Genomic DNA, 22,611 nt, shown 5'->3' with positions numbered 1-22,611 from the left:
TGCACCAATGTTTTCTTAATAGGTTCTAGTGTGTTAGCTGATGGTAATTGGGAACATTTGTCGTAACTAACATTACAGTAGATATAATGGTCAACAGCAACAATATAATATCATAAAGTCTATATGTAACTACATCTTTATTTTAGTTTAGTTTTTGCTTTTCTTTCCTCTACTTCCTATTGTACTCTACACTGTCATTGTGGCTGCTCGTTGGGATTTCATGAAAAATGTTTAGCGTTCTGCATTGTGCTGCCCCCTGTGTACAATCTATGTTCCCAACACATGACCAGTAGCCTTGTGAGAACTGCACAAGAGAACACTACAGTAGTAAGAAAAGTGTATATATATATATATATATATATATATATATATATATATATATATATATATTATGACCCCCATAGCAACCAGACTTTTAGGGGCGTATTCAATTGTCAGCGTTAACGCTGCAAAACGAGCGCTCAAAAAAACGGTAATATTTTTCGAGCGCTCGTTTTGCAGCGTTAACGCTGACAATTGAATACGCCCCTTACAGTAATGTTTCCAAATGGTGTCTTTGGGCTACAAGGCTTATGTAGTACGTACACACCACAACCGGTTATTAAATAGGTCCTTTTAGTTGCTTCTTGCTGGTTCCATCAATACACTTGTCACAAGGTTTCCTGTTCAGTACAGGAAGTCAGGAATACATGGATAAAACTTTCCCTGTACACCAGATATATTTTCTACAGCTCACATCTTTGAATGTTAGAATGGAATGACTCAACTTTGGGTCTTGGCATTAGATATGTATGGTATATGTTTTACAAAACTGTAATGTTGATAGTGTCACCAATCTGGAGGAAACAGGAAACAAGAGGCTGCGTTGGAAGCTTAGAGAGATATTCTGTGGAGTTCTCGGCAATGTTCCTGGTGCATGTTTGCAAGAGCTGTATATATATACACATTTACAGTCCATGGTTCTTAATTACATGGGCTGAGCTGACTATGTATCACAAATGTATCCCTTTGAAACAAAATAAGACATATCATTTGTTTAACACATAACCATGTTTCCAAGTTTTCTGAGGATACTTCAGATCTTTTCTGCCATCTAGTGTTCATAGTAGTAATGGCAGGTAAAAGAATAATGTCCTTCATTATCTGCCCATTGTATGTTTCAGGGCAACATTCATGTATGAGCAGTTCCCAGAGCTAATGAACATGTTGTGGACCAGAATGCTGAAAGACAACAAGAAGAACTGGCGCAGAGTTTACAAGGTAATGGATAATAGGTGATTTGTCACTGTGATACCAGCAGACTGTATACCTGGTATTGATCTAATAGACAGTGACCAGCTAATGTCTGTAAATCTATATGAGAGATGTGGCTAGTTATTTACTAATGACAATAAAACATCATGTGTCCTCTGTCTCTGTGGATTAAAGTGCATTTTATTTTTCTGCTAATCATATAAAAGTCTGTAACAGTTGGTAACATTCAGCAGCATTTTCTGCCTGATTTGTCATTGATAGTTGCATTTATACAACAGGTTTGAGAGCATTTTAATTATAGTTGAATAAAAGGTGCTTAGAGCTGTCATCACGAAAATACTGATTAGGACGACTTATGTATCCTCTGTTGCTTATTATAAGGATAGTGAGAGGTTGGAGGTCTGTGCCTTGTATAATAACACTCAAAGTGCAGCCACATGTGTTAATAAGGTCACAGAACTCCCCAGGGACTTCTAGTAATTACAGTCAGCGTGTGCATGTGCTGACATCCGTCACCATGTCCTCCTACGTTATTGTTTCTTTACTACACAGTACCTTGTGCTCTAGCTAGTAAACCAAAGACCAAGGTTCACCAATGAGAGTTTTATCCAGCTCAATATGCAGGTAGAGGCTTTCTCCAGCCTGCACAGTGGTAGAATGGTGATATTTAGTAGAACCTGGCCTGAGAGCTAGCACTCTAGTTTAGAAGCCTGTACTATGCTCGCTCCCAGGATGGGGGAAAGCGCGCCAGGGAGTGACCATAGCACGCTGGATAAAATGCTCTCTTGGGTACGTTAGATGTATTAATGGAAACCTTTATTTTTTTTGCTTTCAACTTTATGCACAAGGCCTAGCCTAAAATGCAAGTTGCCTTATGTTAAAACACCGCTAATAGCATTTACAAATGAATATTGTTCCATACCGTTGGCAAAGCTTTATTTATGTACAATGAAACATTTGTTGTACAGGTCAGTGCGAGCGATTATTATGTAATGTGAGTAGCATCCTTCAGTGGAATTAGTATCATTCTGTTGTGTATCTTCCCCCATAATCAAAACTTTATCTGAAACATTTTGATTGGCTCCTGTATGTTTTACATAAATTCTTCAGCATGTCCTTGGTAGCTCTTACATAGACCAGTGTGTAGGTTTATTGGCCCTTTTATTGCACTTTAATACCACAAGCTGTATTGATCCAGCTGATGGCTTCACTCTTCGCCTTATACTCCCTAGTTACAGTATTAAACCACAAGCATCATGTCAGTCTCGCTGGGTGATGGATCCTTGTATTGTGAGAGCGGTATAATGGACATAATGTAGAATATTGGCCTTTCTCTCTATACCTAGGGAGATAAAACCGTTCTACACTACTTGTGTGTTCATGTATGTTTTACACACACGTGATGTATGTTACACAGCAGGGTGACGGGAAGCAGGAGGTTCAGTATGGCAGCCTGCAGGGTGCATAGTGCATCTCTCCCTGCGCTCCCCGGAGAGCCGTACCCGTTAATATTTAATGCTTCCACACACACTAGTTATACATCCAGCCTCTCTTCTGAGGATTAGCTGGCGGGCTCGTCCAGGCTTTCTGCTTTTATTACCAACATTCAGAAACAGGGGGAGGAGAGCTGACAGTAACTGACTTTGAATGCTGGTAACTTTACTCGCCTTCTGCATTCTGCCGCATTCAATCTGCATCAGCTCCTCTTTCTTAACACACAGAGCAAACTTGTTTTAAGTTGGGAAACTTGTGTTTAATTGTTTCCCCCACTTATTTAATAATATATTTTCCTATATGTAAGCATTCAGATCATATTTAATTCATGATCACTTTTTGGGTTAAATTTCCTTTTATAATCCAGGTTCCACTAAACTCTGTAAGGTTCTATCTAGATGTATATAGACCTCATAGTACGTTTGATATGTAAGCACTGTGAATCTAGCAGAGGCATGGCAGATGGTCTGTAAACTGAAGTAATGAACTAAGTGATGTTACTTGTTCCTATAGGATTGGTCGGTACCTTGTTAGTTCAGCCCACAAAATGGCTGCCTGAGCTTTGTGGAGGCAACATTGGAAGAGGGTGAAGGCAGCCATTTTGTGGGAATGTGCATGTAGTGACAACCTATCTACGCCTCATACCACATTGATGTCATTAGTCCCCACTATTTTGATTGGTTGCCTCCCATTGTGAAGAGGAAGTGGATACATTTCATTGCCCATATCTGTCATATATACATTTGAATGTAAGTTATGAGCCTGTGAAGAAACCATCACATTTATCTTTACATTCTGTGTGGCCAGCTGGGAAACATCACAGCCAACTGCATTTATAAAGAAATATCGTGTACCTTATAAAGCCGTGCACTTCATCATAGCAGAGTATCCCTTACAGCTTAGGAGAGACGCTTGTTAAATTGGTAACATGTGCTGAAATTATTTATATTAAAAAAAAAAAAAAAGAATAATAAATGATTCCTTATATTGGTGACACTCCTTGTTTTAGACCTCTCTGTAGATGTTGCTGCTTTGACCTCTCCCGCACTATGAGCATACTTAAATACAGTTTGCCATCTGTGAAAATTCAGCCATTTTCCATTCCATCTGTACCCTGATTATTAAGCACATCTGAGCACATGCTCTGACTTACATCCCACACACTTGTCTCCAGTCATGTGCAGTTTCATCCCGTAGAGGAGTCAATTGGAAGCATGACCTGCTCCATAATTCACATTTAATAGCTTCTGTGTCTTTGCCCCATATGCTTAACGCCGGTGAATCCCGCAGAATGTGCAATTACTGTAATGTTTTTGGACGAGCGAAATGAGATCTAAAAAGCAATGGTGTGTTATTAGTGTTCTATACTGACAGAGCGCTAATATAGCTTTCCGCTGTGTAAGATAGGGAGATGATGGAAGCTAGCTATGAGGACTCCACTGGAACGTGTACTGAGACAGAACACGGCCACACTCACCATAACCATGTCCATTTGGAGGCAGAGATATTTTAAGTTGCATCTGTCACCTCACACAATCTATGCAGACATTTTGTGCGGTCACCCCTATTCATGAGAGGGCAGCTTATCCGTTCACTGGGAACTTTTACCTCATGAATATTTCAATAGTAGTTGTCTCAATATCATTTGTTCCTAATGTATAGAATCTCACGGTTTTGGTTCAGCTTCAAAAATGTCTGCTTCCAATGTGTGTAGAGGAACAGTGCATTTTAATGCTTCACTAAACCAAAATCACAAGTTGCTTTGTATCGGAGAACGAGTGATAACATTCACAAAATAAGTTTTTCAGAATTGATATTTGAGATAAGAATTCTCCCCGCCAGAGAGCACACTATTATCTACGCACGCCAGACTTCCTGTCTGATCGCTGTTTGGTATCGCACTTGTTTTGGCCCAAATATACATATATATCAGGCCAGTTACCCGATATTGCAGGATGTGTGGTTGGCATTTGCTTTAGAGGCACTTTATTATGTAATAGATTATTTTCCATATAAATGTCCCTCCTCTGAAGGCTAGGCATCCAGATGAACACGGTGGAGATGGTTTATATAATGCACACTAGCATCAAAAGCGGCTAAGAAACTCCATGATAAGTGTGAATGGCCTCCATTTATTTGTGGGATTCCTATCTAGAGCCAATGTAGTACTGTCTACATTTAAAACATATTCTGCCATTTATAACAGGACTGGTTTAGCGTTGGACCTTTGTGTCATTTACAAAGCAGCTAAGAACCAACATAATCTTGAGGATACGGAAGGCATCAAAGTGGCAGATTTATCAAATTTATATAAACTTGTACAATGTATGTTGGTGACTGAGCCAGCTGCCCTGAAAGTCTAGGACAGTCCTGGCCAACCCAGGACTCACCATCTGTTGTGAAACTACAAGTCCCAGCATGCTCTGCCAGCTATTGGCGGGCTATCTACTGGCAAAGCATGCTGGTGTTCGTAGTTTCACAGCACCTGATTAGCCAGGCCTGTTTAGCGGGTAGATTTACTGTAAAGGAGACGTAAACAGCAACCAATCAGATTGTAGCATTTATCTTGTATATTCTATTTAATGATGGCATGAATCTGACTGGTTATGGGCGACACCTCCTGTTTTCTTTCTGTGTACGGCAATAGTAGCCATGACATCAGCAGACTGTAAGATGAACTAATCAACATATCTAGAAGGACAGACGACATTGTATAAGGAACTTTCTGGCGCAGGCTATAGAGATGCTTGATCCTGTGGATATGGGAAACAAATTTGGTTTCTTATTTGATCTTACCAGATAACTGACCATGTTACATTTTGCGAAATAAAGCAAAATACCATAAGGCACGTTGTCACTCTTGATCCACTTAACAAAGTAATTGTGATGGACGTTATCAGTTCTAACCTCATGTGACATTATCCTTGTCCTGGCAGACGAAGGGTTACAGATCACCATTATATCACGACGGCTCCTTCTGCAGAGTGACATTACTAATTTCCACCTCTCCGTTCTCTCCCCTTCCTCCAGTCCATGCTGCTGCTGGCGTACCTCATACGGAACGGATCGGAGCGAGTCGTCACAAGCGCCAGGGAGCACATTTATGACTTACGATCCATGGAAAATTACCACTTTGTAGGTGAGTATTAGCAGGGAAAAAAAAAAACGTTGGGAGGGAGCAAATTAAAGCAGTTGTTGGACTTGTCAGTCACCCGAACGTCTTCACAGGCTGCAGAGGCCCTAATTGGGCCCGAGCCGCTGCAGGCTGTGTGAAGAACAGATTCCAAGACACGGGGCCCTAGAGTATTAATTAGCGAGGAGAAGAACTTTTGCCGAGAGGAGAAGCCCAATAACAACACAAGCAGCACAACACAAGCGGCCTAGGTTTATATTAATATATGCACCAGCGGCAGGTCCCCTGTGGCGGCAGGAAGAAAAGGGAGCGCTTTAATTATACACCGGGAAAAAGGTCGGCCCTCCAACACACAAGAACGGCTGTTTGAAGCTGGGTTTATTTTACCTCACTATCCCTCTAGCCTACGCCAAGTAATATTTACAGTGCAAAGGAAAGCCGGGGTGTGTTTTGAATGCATTAAAATTAAAAAAAGGCTTGTTGGGAAGAGCGGAGGCGGCAGACTGAATGTTATTCAAGTCCAGAGAAGAGTCTTTCACAGCCAGGTTATCTGCAATTAGAGGCTGAGGCGCACTGTGTGTAGTCTGTCCAGTAAAACGTGTTAATTTGCTTGAAATTGGCTCTTTGTGCGCGCTTTCACATAGTCCTTAATGGGGACAGGAGTGAAGTTGTATTAATGAGGAGGAGGCACGGGGGGGGGGGGGAGCTGTGAAATATAGATATAGTTTTATTCACGCAGCACATTTAACTCTTTCACAGACAGTTATTGTATTCTTCACTTTCAGGCATTTCAATGAACTAAACTTCTAAAACGAGATTTGTACCTATGTGAAGTAGTTTCTGCAGCTTTCTCCGTCTTGTATGTAAACACTTATACACTGAGCTTTGAAGTGGTATAAATGTTGTTAGAAGCCAGTGTTCTCCTTTTGGCGCAGCTCTCTAGCTACAGATTCGCTGTTGCCCTTTTATAATAATAATGAAATAATGTTTTTCAAACTAATGGGATTGTTCTGTTAGCTAGAAACATCTTTTGAAATGTATTTTTTAAAGCTGACCTGTGAGGTGCATGACGTGCAGGTAGCCATCTTGTGGGCTGTACTAGTAATGAGAAGGCAGCCGTCGCTTCTCTAGGAACTAAAACCTCATGAATATAAATTGGCCAATATCATGTTGGCCAGTGATGTTTCTGGCACCTATAATAGGCTGCTGACTGGTTCAGCCCACAAAATGGCTGCCTGCTCTGTGTGTAGGTGACAGCGATACTTTAGTGGTCATATTGGTTCATAGGACCACTTGGATCTGTTCTGAAAAGGATCAGGGCAGACTTGGCTCATTGTGGTTCAGTTGGGGCAGTCTGGCTACACACATGGGGCGCCAGACTGTACATGCCCATGCAGATTAAAATGCCCCAAAATGGTTAGCATGCAATGCAACACATTTATACACACACACACACACACACACACACACACACACACACACACACACACACACACTTTGCAATAATATTGAAAAATGTTGGAGGTTATTGCCCACACCTGCCAGGACTGGTCAGACTGGTGGTCAGTGGTCTAACACACACTGCTGGCTGTAGTGCTCACATAGTGCCTGTTCTAGTAGGAGAAACAATGGTTTATTCTATTATAATAGGACTCTGTTGGGCTCCAAGAACTGAGTGACAAGTACAAACAGCTGTCTGTAGCACCTGGGCAATAGGTTTACACGCGCACGCTGGTCAACACCCAACTTGACTTTCCATCCTGCTGGTTTAAATCCATTTTGTTTTATTATTTAGTGTGGGGCATGTGACCAATCATTCATTGTACAATGTGTGGTGCATAATATTCACTTATACTGCTTATTGCAATGAGAGAATCTCCTTTAACAACTTTCAAGGACTAGTTCCCACTTCACATTTCATATGTGGCATTACAGACCTCTTCAGCTGAAGCTTCTCCCACATCTTGTGGCAGAACAGTGTTATCTGATCTAGACAAGTTAAGACTGCAGTCATTTGAGCTACTGTGACATCACTGATCCTTCCCCTGTATATTAAGCCATGCAGTGTATTTCTACACAGCAAGATACAGAGAGAGCAGCATTCCTATGTGATACAGTGACAAACTGGTGGCAGATTGGGCCTCATTAGCTGCAGCCACTTCCCTTTGTTTATTACTGACTAAGTCGCTGAGGAATCAGTGGCGCCTCAGATAACCGACGAGTATCGCATGACTGTATATAGGTGGCTGTCCAGCATGCGTCGCATACAATTGCTACTGATGCACACTAGTAAAACGCGGGAAACGGATATATTGGAATGACATAGATACTCTTCAGGATTTGGTTGTTTTTCAATAACTATTCAATTTTCCAGATGAAAACGGCAAAGACCAAGGCATCAACATCCGACAGAAGGTGAAGGAAATGGTGGAGTTTGTCCAGGATGACGACCGCCTCCGAGAGGAGAGAAAGAAAGCCAAGAAGAACAAGGACAAATATATTGGGGTGTCGTCTGACAGTGCTGGGGGGTTCAGATACAGTGAGTACTGTGCTTGTGCTGCACAAATGGCCATAGGCAGTGGGAACCAGTGATTTCTGGCTTGGCAATTGTATGGGCATACTGCAATGACAGACCAACGACCTTCCCTTTACTCTGTAAACCTCATAAAGAAGTGACCATGGTTGGTGCTTTATCCCAGAAAGATGATTTAGCTATAAAAAAAACTAAATAAGAATAAAAAATGTATCCAATAGGATAATGTATTGTACTATTTCAGCTGAATGAAACAAATTTCCTTTGTGCTGCTGCCAATCACCTCTCAGGGCTCCGCTATTTAAGGATGTTATCGGTATATAGCGTAACAATTTATTCTACCTGTAGCATTATGTAACTAACTATAGATGACTCTTTATTGCAAGTGCGTAAGGAACTCCTATAGGTAGGAAAGTTTGTACAGTGTTAAGCGTTTAACGTAATTACTCTGTATGGACAATGACAACATTATTATCAGAAGCTTCGGTCATCCTAGCATACCTGGGAACATACTTTGGATTATTAAGGGTCTGCTGTTAATAAGGTTTGGGGAGCTCATCATAGTTTAGCCACAAACTCTGACATATGTCCTGGCAATTGGGAACCTCCACAAAAATATAATAAGATGTAATAAACCTGCATGTAAATAATATCCTATATACAGGATAATAGGGCATTAGAAATAATTGAGGAGTTTGATGACCACATAAAATGTATGGTGACATGTAATATATATGATGGTTTACAGTAGTGCAGGCCTGGCCAACCAATGGCTGTCTAGCTATTGTGAAACTACAAGTCCCAGCGTACCCTGCCAGCTATCGGCTGGCTCTCTGCTGGCAAAGCATGCTGGAGCTTGTAGTTTCACACACCTGGGCAGCTATCTGTACTCCAGGCTTGCAGTAGTGGGTACGTCATTCCTTTGGATACACAAGTTTTCCTCCTGAATTCTGGAGTGATAACATCAGAGAGAGTGGAACGTATATGTAGACGTCTGCATTATTTATTTCCATAGGCAGTAACAGACCCAGCATTAAGAGAACTGAATGCAGTCTGCCATGGCAGCCGCCTGCTATGATTAATCTCCTTTAGTTTAAATAATCTCCTTTAATAAAAATATGTAACTTTTTTTTTTTTTTCTTTTACAACTATAATGTAAATAAAACCTTAGTTACTGGGTTAGTTAGTGTTATAAGCCTGTATTGGTCTCTCCTTGCAGTATGCCTCTCCAGCTTCCGCTATTTCAGTTCGCTGTGTCCATACTGGACCCGCTGTCTGCGCGGCACAGACATGGGTCCCTGCATCTGTTCCTCACTATTCCGCTTCCTTCCTCTGGCTGAATAAGAATCCATTGTAATCCTGGAATCAATGACTTTGCGCTCTCTCTTCCCAGTGATTTACTCAGCGATGGTCTTTCTCTCGTGTGCTTAATGGTTTTGTCCTTTCAGAATTCATTTGGGCACATTTATGAAAACTGGTGCAGTTACCTGTGCACAAAAGACGCTGTAATTCACAGCAACCAATCTGATTTAGAAAATGAAAGGAAATATGTGGTTATCATTTGTAACGGTTACCTGTACAGTTTTCATATTGTTCCCCATTGTGCGTCATGAAGAATAATCACCTCAGATTCCTGTGTCCTGTATAAAACCATTTACAGTGTGCTTTTATATGGTCACAGGACTCCTGAGGGACTGTAATGTAATGCGTCTGTTAACCTGTCTGTGCTGGATGTCCTACAGATGAGCGATATGACACAGAACCTAGATCCAAATGGGATGAGGAGTGGGATAAAAGTAAGACCGGCTTCCCATTCAGCGACAAGCTCGGGGAGCTGAGTGACAAGATCGGCAGCACCATAGACGACACGATCAACAAGTTCAGGAGGAAAGACAGAGAGGACTCTCCTGAGAGAGGCAGGTGAGTGACCTCTATCACCTGCACACCGTATCGGCAGCCATTTTGTCAGCCATACTAATGTTCACGAAGGTGCAGCTGATCAGTGTGTTTGGATGTAATAACACTGATTGGATGGAGGCACTTCACCCCTCAGTGATATCACTTGTTTTAGTGAAATGATAGGCTGAATAGGGGATCAAGCCATAAAATGGCCGCCACCTTGAGATGAAGAACTTGTTCAGTGGATTGTTACTGCTCATCAAAGGCACTTCATCTCCTGTCATGTCGCCTCCAGTTAGAGCAGCCAGCAGAGGTTCTCTGTCCATGTGTTGTGTATGTTAGACTGGAGGCAGGACAACATTGGGACTTCTGGAAAATTTAATATGTCTTACAAAAAAATGTGACCGTAACATGACAACTATTATTTTAACATGTTTTTTATTTGCATTATTTACTGAACTGACTGAGAAATAATGTTGAGTCCACACTACATCAACATAGTCTAATTTTTCATTTAAATGGATGTAAGTGAAAAGTGAGCAAATGGGTAAATCCAAAAAGCACACGATAAACTGGATGAGAACAATAACTGGTAGCATGTATAGCGATATCTTACTTTGCATCCGGTAGTAGTATAGTAATGGTCACATTAGAGGAAACTGTGGCCTAGAAATGTCAGATCTTAAAGTGGGTTTCCACCTTCAGACGACTGTATTGACTTTATGTGCCCTCCCGCACCATTTACTAAATACCTTGCTTTTTAGCCAAGTATCTATGTAATCTGGCAGATGTGCTGCTCTCTGTGATAGTTATATCTAGTGCTAACAGCACAGCAGTTTTCATGTCCCGGGAGAGAAAAGATGTTATAATTGTTGGATACTAAGTTCTGGATGGAGTCCGAATGATAGAACAATGTATTTAATCAAAGTTACAAGAGGGCGTGTACAGACAATAAATTTAAAATCATCTGAAAGTGGACAACACCATAATACAACCATAACTATAATAACCTAAACTTTTTTCATTTTCAAACTTCATTATTCTCCATAGTTAGAAATTGTATTTAGATTATTATTAGGGGTGGTGGTCGGGAGACTCATCTGGTCATTCTTTATAGAGTAAGTCCACTGCTAAGAGGCCACATTCTAATAGATTCATGGGTTTGACAACCTCTTTCTAGTGACAGTGAAGAAGAAAAGAGAGCCAACAGAGTAAAACAAACGGGAGAGTTCAAAGACGAGCAGGAGACGGTCAACACCAAGCATATCAAAATCACAGAGGAGACACAGACCACGACTACCCGCCTAAAACGTACAGCGAACCAGTCCAAAACCCTCGACCTTGGAGCAGCGGCACACTACACTGGAGACCAGGCCAGCCCAGAGCTCACCTCAGCTGCTAGTCACCCTGCCACAGCCAAGGTAAGCCTGTTTATGGTACTACATCACCCCCCTCCCTTCCTCAGTCCAGAACTCACCTCAGCTGCTAGTTAGCCTGCCACAGCCAAGGTCAGCCCCCTGTTTATGGTACTACATCACCCCCCTCCCTTCCTCAGTCCAGAACTCACCTCAGCTGCTAGTTAGCCTGCCACAGCCAAGGTCAGCCCCCTGTTTATGGTACTACATCACCCCCCTCCCTTCCTCAGTCCAGAGCTCACCTCAGCTGCTAGTTAGCCTGCCACAGCCAAGGTCAGCCCCCTGTTTATGGTACTGTGTCCCCCCCTTCCTCAATGGAACCAGCCCAGAGCTTCACCTCAACTTCTAGTTGGCCTGCCACAGCCAAGGTCAGCCCCCTGTTTATGGTACTGTGCCCCCCCTCCCTTCCTCAATGGAACTAGCCCAGAGCTTCACCTCAACTTCTAGTTGGCCTGCCACAGCCAAGGTCAGCCCCCTGTTTATGGTACTGTGCCCCCCCTCCCTTCTTCAATGGAACTAGCCCAGAGCTTCACCTCAACTTCTAGTTGGCCTGCCACAGCCAAGGTCAGCCCCCTGTTTATGGTACTACATCACCCCCCTCCCTTTCTCAGTTCAACCAGTCCAGAGCTCATCTCAACTGCTAGTTAGCCTGCCACAGCCAAGGTCAGCCCCCTGTTTATGGTACTGTTAATTCCCCCTTCAGTGCAACCAGCCCAGTGGTTGGTGCTTAAATGCATTGTCTGTCAACATTGTGAACATGGTTAATCTCCCTGTCTCCCAAGCACCACAGTAAACCCAGTTGTGCACAGTAACCGTGTCCTGAAATTGTATGCAAAAAAAAAAAAATAACCAAATAATTAGTTGTAAATTATAATTATAAGATTGGTAATGTCATTTGGCTTTTATCATTTTTCTTCCAGACTCTTAGTGGTGAAGGAAATAAGAAGGCGTCTAATGACCTGGTTGATCTACTATTTAATTCAGGACAGAAATCAGGTATTCCACATGCAGATATAAGGAGTGAAATGTGTAACATGCGGCTGTAGAATGGAGTGATGTTAATAGGCTCCTGCTTAGTACGCAGCGTATTCTCTTGTCAGTCCTCATTGTTCATGTGTGTTACAGAGATCATAAAGCTTATTTGTGTGCATCTCAATTTTTTTGTACTTTGGTATTTGGCCCCCAGTGATCTCCCGAGCAGAACAGTTTTATGTCCTGTCCTGTTGGCACTGCCAGATGGTTATAATTTCTTGTAGAGTTGTGGCAGCCTGGGCATGATGCCAGGCGTCAAAAGTGGTCTTTGGGGAGATTTGAGTGCCGGGCAGATGTTATGGCGCCACCTGCCTTGCCAGCTGTGCTGAGAGGACGGTCACGGAGTAGACATCTTTGTCAGTACCTGAGCACCCCCGCTCCCCTTATTGTGTCTTATGTGAAGGGGAAAGTTTTACATGTTAGTGTGTTTCCTTATGGTGATCGTGTGTCGTTCACTTAGTTCACCTAATGCTTCTTATTTAAAGTGAAGATAAACAAGTTGCTATATATTAGAAATAGTGATTGGAAACGTATTCAATCCTTGAAAAGAGATGACCCAGGTACACACTCATGGGTGTTGTGTGAGCTGCCATGAGGGTGTATGGCAAAGTCCGGGCATCGGTACGGTGAGAGCAAGGCTGTTGCTATAACAACAAAGTGGTTTCTCTCAGCAGATATTTAAGAGAAGAGTCATCTAATTAGATATCTGCTAGTACAAGTCACAAAGTATGTGGGAGATACGGTTCCTGGAACCCTGATCGCGGCAGATGTCACTCAAAGTGATTGCTATGTGCCGCTTACTCGTTTAAAAGGACGGCACGGTGGCTTAGTGGTTAGCACTCCTACCTCACTGCACTGAGGTCATGAGTTTGATTCCAGACCATGGCCTTATCTGTGAGGAGTTTGTATGTTCTCCCCGTGTTTTGCGTGGGTTTCCTCCAGGTGCTCTTGTTTTCTCCCATACCCCAAAAACATACTTGTAGGTTAATTGTCTGTTATCAAATAAATGATGATGAAAAGGAAATCGTGTGATGTCAGTGCAGCGATCTCGCCAGGACTCCAGAGGGCAGCATGGGAGAGACCTTTGTCAGACCTCTGCTGCATACTAGTATCATTGGATCCATGCAGACAGGACCTAATAGAAGCAGCTCTAATAGAGTCACTGAATCATCATCACCATTTATTTATATAGCGCCACTAATTCCGCAGCGCTGTACAGAGAACTCATTCACATCAGTCCCTGCCCCATTGGAGCTTAGTCTAAATTCCCCAACACAGACAGACAGACAGACAGACGTCAATTTTGATGGCCAATTAACCTACCAGTATGTTTTTGGAGTGTGGGAGGAAACCGGAGCACCCGGAGGAAACCCACGCAAACACGGGGAGAACATACAAACTCCTCACAGATAAGGCCATGGGCGGGAATTGAGCTCATGACCCCAGCGATGTAAGGCAGAAGTGCTAACCACTTAGCCACTGTGCTGCCCCCCTTTAATGCTGGCAAAAAGGGACACCCATCAAATAAACCAGGGTCTCCCCAAGTTAATAATAATAATAAAAACTAATTAAAAAAGAAGAGAGATAAGGAAACAAAATGTATGTACACATAATCTGCAGCCCCATCTTCAAATGCAATATAAATAGCACATAATGGGTAGTACCTACCTGGTTTAACACCATTAGTTAAATTTAATTGGCTCCTTTTGTGTAAAAATTACAAAAAGCTGAACTTTGCAAAACTGTATTTTTACCTAATGTGTCTGTTTCCTCTATAATAGGCTTAAAATAAGATGTGTGTTACAATATATATTATCAAATGAAAGCGCGCTCTGTCGCATTTTAGCAGACAAAAAAATGCATCCAAAATTGAGAATTGTCTTGCTCATGAAGGAGTTAAAGAAAATGGAAGCATAAATACAGTCTAATATGGCCGATAGTTTGACAGCTCTGTTTATTCGGTACATAGAGGGTGCATTCTCTGTCCATTCCCCTTTTATATGCGCTTGTTTGAAATTGTGACTGGGGACAAATGTGACTTGTAAGAGCATAGAACACATTCATATAATCAGTCAGCACAAAGCAGTACACAGTTATCAGCAGAGCAGGGAGCCTGGCTTTCTTCTAACTCCCGATTCCACGGACGCTGACTGGCTCATCTACATGGAGGGGTCATTTACTCCTATTGAATAACAAGGTTATCTCCAGCATTCACAAGAAACACTCAGCGGTGTAGCCAAGTTCCTGATTACTAAATAACACGAGGATGCTCTGATGCTTTCTGTTTAAAATGTAAATGTATTAAACCAGTTTAACGCTGCTAAAGAGGTTGTTCTGTGGGTTTACATAGTGCCTTCTAGTCCAATATAGCCAGGGTGCTTTTCCAGTGAGCAGCTGTTGGGTCTACCCGCTACGTTTCTGTAGTGCCCCATTTATTCATCTCTGCCCTTGTATTTTGTATATAGGTACCACATCAGATCCATTTGGTGATTTTGCAGATTTTAAATCAAACGCTGCACAGTCTTCCATCTTTTCAGCAACACAAGGTAAAGAATAGAGATAGCCCATCTGTTGAATTGACGTGCAATATACATACAGCCCTTACCCTTGTAAGAGGGTGTCTCATGTCCTGCGTACAGCTAATATGTATCAGACAGTTGTTGTTTGTTTTATGTTTATGTGATTTGTTAGGTCTTAGCCTGTTTCTAACATTAGAATGTTTAGACTTTATTTAGCACAAACAATGTTTGGTTATATAAAACAAAAGATAAATCTCCTCTAAAACAAATAACATGTAATCAGCATATCTATAACTAGGAGAACTTTGTGCACAATGTAGCTATATTGGGATAAGCTCACCTGCCAACGTCAAGGAGTCTCCTGTATGTGAGTCCCTGGCCTGTGAGACATTGTATATTCAGGGTGTTACAAATTAAACCTTTCCTGAGCCCTCTATATTTGCAGCACCTGAGACATGGGGTCTGACCAAAAAACAAACTAGACATTGGTGAAAACAAGGTGCATAAAATCATTTGCAGTGCAGCCAGGACAATTAAGATCACTGTGACAACTTATACATGAGAGAATGTACTACCGACTGTAAGTTATAGTGATCTTTAAAGTCACCTAGAAGTTATCTGACTATATAAAGGCTGGAGACTGAGTTGTTTTACACTCATCACAGAAATTTTACCTCTAATATTTTACAGTAGGGTCTGTTATACCTTATAATGCAGACTATTTCCTAATGTGGTGACGTCAGAAACTGAGTTTGTACAGGTCATTTGTAGTGTATACATGTATCACCCATGCATTATATGATCTTTCCTTTGGCTGTGATATCCTGCACTTGTGTAACCGTGGCACCCTACGCCACGGAGATTAGATCAAGTCATTTTACTAACCCAATCCTAAGTGCTTTAAGACGGAGGTACTTGCACTTCTATATTCTACGGACCGCTAGTTACTTGGTGTTTAGTAGTGGGTGTGGTTTATTTTTCTTTCATGTTTTCCCAGGTTCAACACCAACCGGCAATGGAGAATTTGGAGATTGGGGCGCCTTCAACCAACCAGCACCAGAAACCTCTGCACCCTTACCGGATCTGTTTGTGGCCCCCCAGCCTACCACAGACGTGTTTGCTGCCCCTCAGCCCACCCCTGCTGCATCTAACACAACAGACCTCTTTGACATAATGGGACAGACGCACTCCACCATGAGCACGTCCCAGAGCATGAACCTGTCCATGATGAGCTCCAGCACCATGGGAGTGACGCTTCCCATGTCCAGATCTCAGGTAGGTCACTAGCAGGCCATCCTCTGGGCCTTCGTTTCACTAAGGGTTAATTAGTAGTTAGGGTTTGTCCTGAATGTTTCTCAGAAGAAGACACAAAGATGAACGAATATACTTGCTGTCCTTGGATGAGGCTGCATGAGGACTTGTACAAACCAATGAATGACAGTTGTCTAATTGTGATATGTAGAATCTAGAAGTCATGTGACTTGTGGGAGTAATTTCTGAATGCTGTAGCACGAACGACATTTCAGCAGAGACAGAATTCAGGAGCCAGTTAATGAAATCCAGATTCCAGCAGGAACTTTTCAGGAGCTAGAGAAGATAAGCAGCCATATACTACAACATTAGAAATGACTCCAAAAAAGTTTGACATTTTCTAGGACCATTGACTTTGTAGCTCTTGAGATTTGTCCAGCCCTGGCTTTCAGTATGTGTTTACCGTTTAATACATTGTTGTTTAGCCCCTACAGAACATGGGCCTCCAGAAGCAAAACACGCTTCCTGCACACGGAGCAGACCTCAAGGTTCAAGGAAAATCTCTCCCATCGACCTGGTCTGACCCAAGTGTCAACATCTCACTGGACAGTCTCATACCAGGAATGCAGACCTGTAAACCTTCTCAACCCTCCCTAAATGCCATGATGCAACAACAGAGTGAGTGTAACGTGCAGACAGTGGTCATTGGCGGGTTTCTGGGGTGTAATCAATTGTACAGATAACCTGCTTTATTACTGTTTGCTGTATGTCCTAATCGTCGTTTCCCTTTAGTTCAATTAAAAGGGCCACAAAACCTCAAATGCCACTGACCTTACATAGAACATCTCAATGTTAGCATTCACAAGTATACATACCATTTCTAGAACTTGTTAGAGATATTTGGGGTGGCTACGATGAGGCTTTTTGGGGGGGTGTCGCACATCTTCCTATAGACTTTCTAGATTACCTGTCTAAGTCTAAAGAGGGGCAGCAGGAAACGTATCCATGTCTAAAATAAAAACAGCCAATGAACAATTACTTGCTGGCCTACCAAATTATATATAGGGGCCGATTCAGTACGGCCACGTTAGTGTAGGAATAACGTGGCGCTAATTGTGTTGCCATCAATACAGTAACTTTAACCAGGAAAAATCAGCGGTAACATTACAGTACTAATTGTAATAATGCGCAGTATTACCGGTAATAGTGCGCAGGCTGCGTTACTTTCGGCTGTAATTTGGCCAATTGAATTCCCCCGTTAGTGCCAAACGTACCTAAGTGTACCTGTCACCCATACACAGTGCTGATTATCATGCAGCCTCTCATTCGCTTGGAGCTAGTGACATCACTGAGGTGGGAGGTCTTGTAGTGTGAATTGATTTGCTGCATTCTAATCCATTATACAGTTCTGTGTGGTGTGGAAACACATTTGTAAATTTTGATACTTTTTATTATATATTCAGATGTTTCCTGTTTTTTGAGATTCTTTTAAAGGGGTATCTAACCTTAAAACTGTTCTGTGCTTAACTGTGCCTATCAGAGGGGGGCTCTATATGCTAAATATAGTTTATATTATTCCTCTGTGCAGGCTACAAACTCAGTGTTTTGCCTTCCACCCATCTACCCCTGTGATGTCACCCTTACCCCATGTTATTAAGCTACGTCCCAGCGATTGTTTAGTGCGAGGATAATCTCACTTCCGTTTAACATGCGCTCTGGGCAGAGATAAGGGCTTGTTGAGAAGAGAAGACAATCAATGGAACTGTACTAAATAGTGAGCTCTGTACACTTGCACCACCTCACAAAGGGGAAATAAAAAATAGGATTGTAGTCCCATTAATGGGTATAAATAAGCAATTTAACATTTTTTTTTATTATAATTATATGTCTGAACTCCTTGTCCTCACACCAAATAAATATGTTCCTACCCTGTAACACAAAGACTTGTTGCCGTAAGACACAGCACCCGATTGGATTTCTGCTCTTACTAGTCTTGAGACAACGAAGTGTGATGAGGGGTAATCTCATTGGGTGCTGTGGGTTACACCATGTGTTTTGAGAGTTGCACCATGTTGATAAAAATAAGACTTGCCGTGGACCTATTGCCTATACAGTGGAGGCAGCCATTTTGTGGGCGGAGTCAATATTCATGACAATGCAGCCCATCAATGCACTAGGACTTGGTGACACTGATATCTAGTGAATGGATGAGATGACTATTGATTGAGCCCACTGAACGGCCATCTCCTGTGTGTAGGTGGCCAGTACACTTTATGGCTCATCTATTTCCATGGTGTGTGACTGTCGAGCACCTTTCTCAGGCCTCACACATGTCTCCTCTTGTTCTATAGATATACAGCAGCCCATGGTGATATTGCCACAGAGCTTTGCAAGTATGAACATCGCTGGAAGCCCGGGCATGATGCCTATCCGACCTCAAGCTAACCCTATTATACCTGGACCCATGCCAGGAGCCATGGGCATGCCCAACATGATGACTGGCACTATGGGCATGTCTGCAGTAGGAATCCCTCCAATGATGAACCAGGGCATGATGGCAATGCCTAACACCATGGGAATGCCTATGGGGTTAGCCCCAGGAGTCATGCCACCCAAACAGGATGCCTTCGCAAACTTTGCCAACTTCAGCAAATAGAATCTTTATGCAACACATCCCACGCAGTGCTGGTTTATGAAGGATCTCCAGCTGCGCACATGTTGGCAAATGAGAGGGGGGTTACGTGGAGGACTGGAAAGCAGTGCCTGATCCTCCATTAAAATATCTTTTATAAATGAATTAAAATGAACTTACAGGAGAGCGGTTTATAGAGGGGAGATGGGTCTACAGTCCGAAGAGACACTGCTCTATAGTGAGCATTATTGCCTCTATGTACCAGGCAGGTGTAAGCGGGGTACACACATGGTCTGCCAGCGGGATATGTGACAGGGCGCCTTTTTATATAAAAAAATTCTGGGTTTGAGATATCTGGCTGTGGTTTAATAGATACACACAAACTGCATTTAACTTGACACATTCCTGCCCTCATGACCGGTGAGCTTCCACACCTCCACTCAACAGAGAGAGGTTTTTTTTTTTAATGTATTGTATAAGAAAGTATCTATTTTTCTCCAAAGTAACTGGCTGTTCAGATGTTACTGCTTCAACTTATGTTCTACAGTTTAACCCTGGTCTGCTGTCTGTACTGTTTGACAGGTAGGCAGTCACTTTGTCACTGTTTGAGAGGCAAGTTGGTGCCTGTACCGGTAATTTCACAGCTAGGCTTCCTCCTGCACCGGTGGTTTAACAGAGCTAGGCTTCCTCCTGCACGGGTGGATTGACAGCCAGGCTTCCTCCTGCACGGGTGGATTGACAGCCAGGCTTCCTCCTGCACGGGTGGATTGACAGCCAGGCTTCCTCCTGCACGGGTGGATTGACAGCCAGGCTTCCTCCTGCACGGGTGGATTGACAGCCAGGCTTCCTCCTGCACGGGTGGATTGACAGCCAGGCTTCCTCCTGCACGGGTGGATTGACAGCCAGGCTTCCTCCTGCACGGGTGGATTGACAGCCAGGCTTCCTCCTGCACGGGTGGATTGACAGCCAGGCTTCCTCCTGCACGGGTGGATTGACAGCCAGGCTTCCTCCTGCACGGGTGGATTGACAGCCAGGCTTCCTCCTGCACGGGTGGATTGACAGCCAGGCTTCCTCCTGCACCAGTAAACAGCTCAGGGCACAGTGCTTTGCACTGAAGTCAGACATGTTTAGCACTGAATAGGTTTGTAAAACTGCTGCTCTAAATGGCCCCATCACTTCAGTGTGCAGATCAGTGTGTACTCTTGGTGAGCCTAATACCACAGCAATATTTTGTCATGTCTCCCCCAGTGCGGCAAGGAATGTGTTTTTTATTTCTCTCTCTCTCCCTTTTAAATTATCAGTGCTAGCGAAGCAACTATTTACCTGGCTGTTACTCTCTATCAGGCATGGTCATCTGCAGTGCGTTGTCATCTAAGTTAATGGATTCAATCTGATGACATTTCTGGCCCCAAAAACATTCTAGCTTTTTTGCTTTCTGCATCAATCCCTGTTAATCTATTGGCTGCAAGGTTCTGTTGTACATCAATCACGCTGCTTGCTCCCCGACATTAGAAGTGTCTCTTGTTAGAAGCAGTACTTGCACCACATTGGTGTAAAGCAGGCATATTGGCAAGCCTTAGTTGTTAAACTACAACTCCCAGAATCCCTGATTCCAACATTCTGGGAGATGTAGCAATCTGCTAAAGGTGGAGAATGGGCCCCTCTCTCAGCCGCTGTGCTCCTCTCCGAAGACTGATTTTAGATTTTATATAACATTTCCTAATCTGCCCACCCCTCCCCCACTTCTTCCCTTGTAAATAAGGCAGCAGCCGGTGTTGGGAATCAGTTATGAAATAAATACAGATCTATATTATTACTTGAGGTGAGCTGTAGCTGCCTTGAAATTTATTGGCTTGACATAAATAAAATATGTAAAAAAAAACCACATTAAACATGATTTTTATTTTTTTATGTTTTATTTTCATGTTAGAAATTGTTCCTGGTTTTTATTTTCCATGAGATGGCACAAGTGTGCAACCCTCCTCTGGTTTCAGGTCTACCATACGGTAAAGGTGTATGGTAAGGTTAGGGAGAGTGACGGCATCCGCGTTGATCAGTCTGTACCTTTTCTCCGTGTTCCCCTTGTATCACTTACCTGTCACCATAGTAGTCCAGATGTTCTCCACCATTAAACCTTCTGACCCAGGCTCCCTCCCGCCTGCCTCATTCCTTCCGCCGTCTCACACCAGCATTCACACAGAGAGGAAATAATTACAGTTTGGGCAAAGTAATTTTCATAAATAATTTAAGATTGTTTAATGACATCTACTCGTGCTGATGGGCGCAGGGTGCCACAGCCAACCTACGCTTCATCTCCAACCCTTCTAATTAGACCAAAATTCATGGGCTGCAGCTTAATGGTGATGGAACATGATTCACGACCTGAATAAGAGATGAGATCCGAGGGTAATTAGCAGGCTGTGGTTTTTAATCTTTCAACAATTCACCGTATTTAAATTGGCTTCAAAGAATAGGACCTTTCATGTATGGTTACATCAACAGCTTCTCCACTTACCTTTAACATGGTGTATGACTTTGTGCCGCGCGGTCCTCGCTGGGAATGTGGGGGTTAATGTCCTCAGCCTTAAAACATTAATAGACAAATAAAAGGACATCAAACGGCTTTAGAGGCGCCATCACCTCAGTTTTAAATCAATGTTCTTACCACATTTAACACACTAAAACCATTTTGCTGGTAAACTCTGAATTCTGAGATGTCCATATTGTGAAGACTGTGGATGAAGATTTTCTGAAAAACCAAATGACAAACAAGATGTTTAATGACTTAGTCTGATCACCTCGCAGGCTCACTCAAATGTATTTTATTTGCTGATTAAAATGAAAACAATCAAACACCTGTTTTAAACTTTTTTTTTGTTTGTTTAATAACGTTTAACAAAAAAAAGTTGTGGGCCAAATAATTTAAAGTTCTGTGCTTTTCTATATTGAAATATTAATATAATGTTAATATAACTGGTGCTCTCTGCACACCTAATAGTCTTTTCTTCCTCGCTTTTATATCATCCCATGTGCACAACAATTAAGATGCTTCGCTCAGTTGATTCAATAATAGCCTGTGTGTGCCACCTCGCCCCCTAGTGGGTGGAGCTGGCATGGGCAGAGATTATAAAATGATTTTAAGCATCCATTGCTCGTGCAGGCAGATCTTTTTGAGAATGTCTTAGTTCCTAGTGATGCTTTTTCCAAATGGCTCCATCCATTCTGTGCACTTTTAACTTATCCGTGGATTTTATGGAAAGGATCTTAACGCTTTAGTTTAAATACTTAATAATGGTTATATGGATAACCCCCAGATTAAAGCTTTGCTGACCCGTTCCTTTCCCTGAAGTTTGTATAATGCACTTCTACCCCCTTTGCCAGTGCTGTGTTTCATATAAAACCAATAACGGTGGTAGTCAAATTTACGATGCTCATCATTCCGACAACAG

General features: G+C 42.5%; 1 protein-coding gene across 3 annotated transcripts in view; it reads left to right on the top strand.

The window, feature by feature from the left end:
* Positions 1-22,015, top strand: part of CLINT1 (clathrin interactor 1) — a 52,458-nt gene extending 30,443 nt beyond the window's left edge. Inside the window, exons 3-12 of one of the 3 annotated variants that reach the window (XM_075210154.1) lie at positions 1,164-1,260; positions 5,779-5,887; positions 8,256-8,420; positions 10,157-10,334; positions 11,494-11,734; positions 12,649-12,724; positions 15,226-15,306; positions 16,277-16,554; positions 17,025-17,208; positions 18,882-22,015. In XM_075210154.1, the coding sequence (XP_075066255.1) occupies positions 1,164-1,260; positions 5,779-5,887; positions 8,256-8,420; positions 10,157-10,334; positions 11,494-11,734; positions 12,649-12,724; positions 15,226-15,306; positions 16,277-16,554; positions 17,025-17,208; positions 18,882-19,186 (1,714 nt within the window). In that variant the 3' untranslated portion in view covers positions 19,187-22,015. Of the gene's footprint in view, positions 1-1,163; positions 1,261-5,778; positions 5,888-8,255; positions 8,421-10,156; positions 10,335-11,493; positions 11,735-12,648; positions 12,725-15,225; positions 15,307-16,276; positions 16,555-17,015; positions 17,209-18,881 lie in introns of all 3 variants that reach the window. The other 2 variants (XM_075210153.1, XM_075210155.1) reach the window with 2 other exon arrangements.
* Positions 22,016-22,611: the final 596 nt, after the last annotated feature.

Source organism: Mixophyes fleayi, chromosome 4 (assembly GCF_038048845.1).
Source record: "Mixophyes fleayi isolate aMixFle1 chromosome 4, aMixFle1.hap1, whole genome shotgun sequence".
Classification (NCBI taxonomy): Eukaryota; Metazoa; Chordata; class Amphibia; order Anura; family Limnodynastidae; genus Mixophyes; species Mixophyes fleayi.
This window is presented reverse-complemented; position numbering and strand designations above follow the sequence as displayed.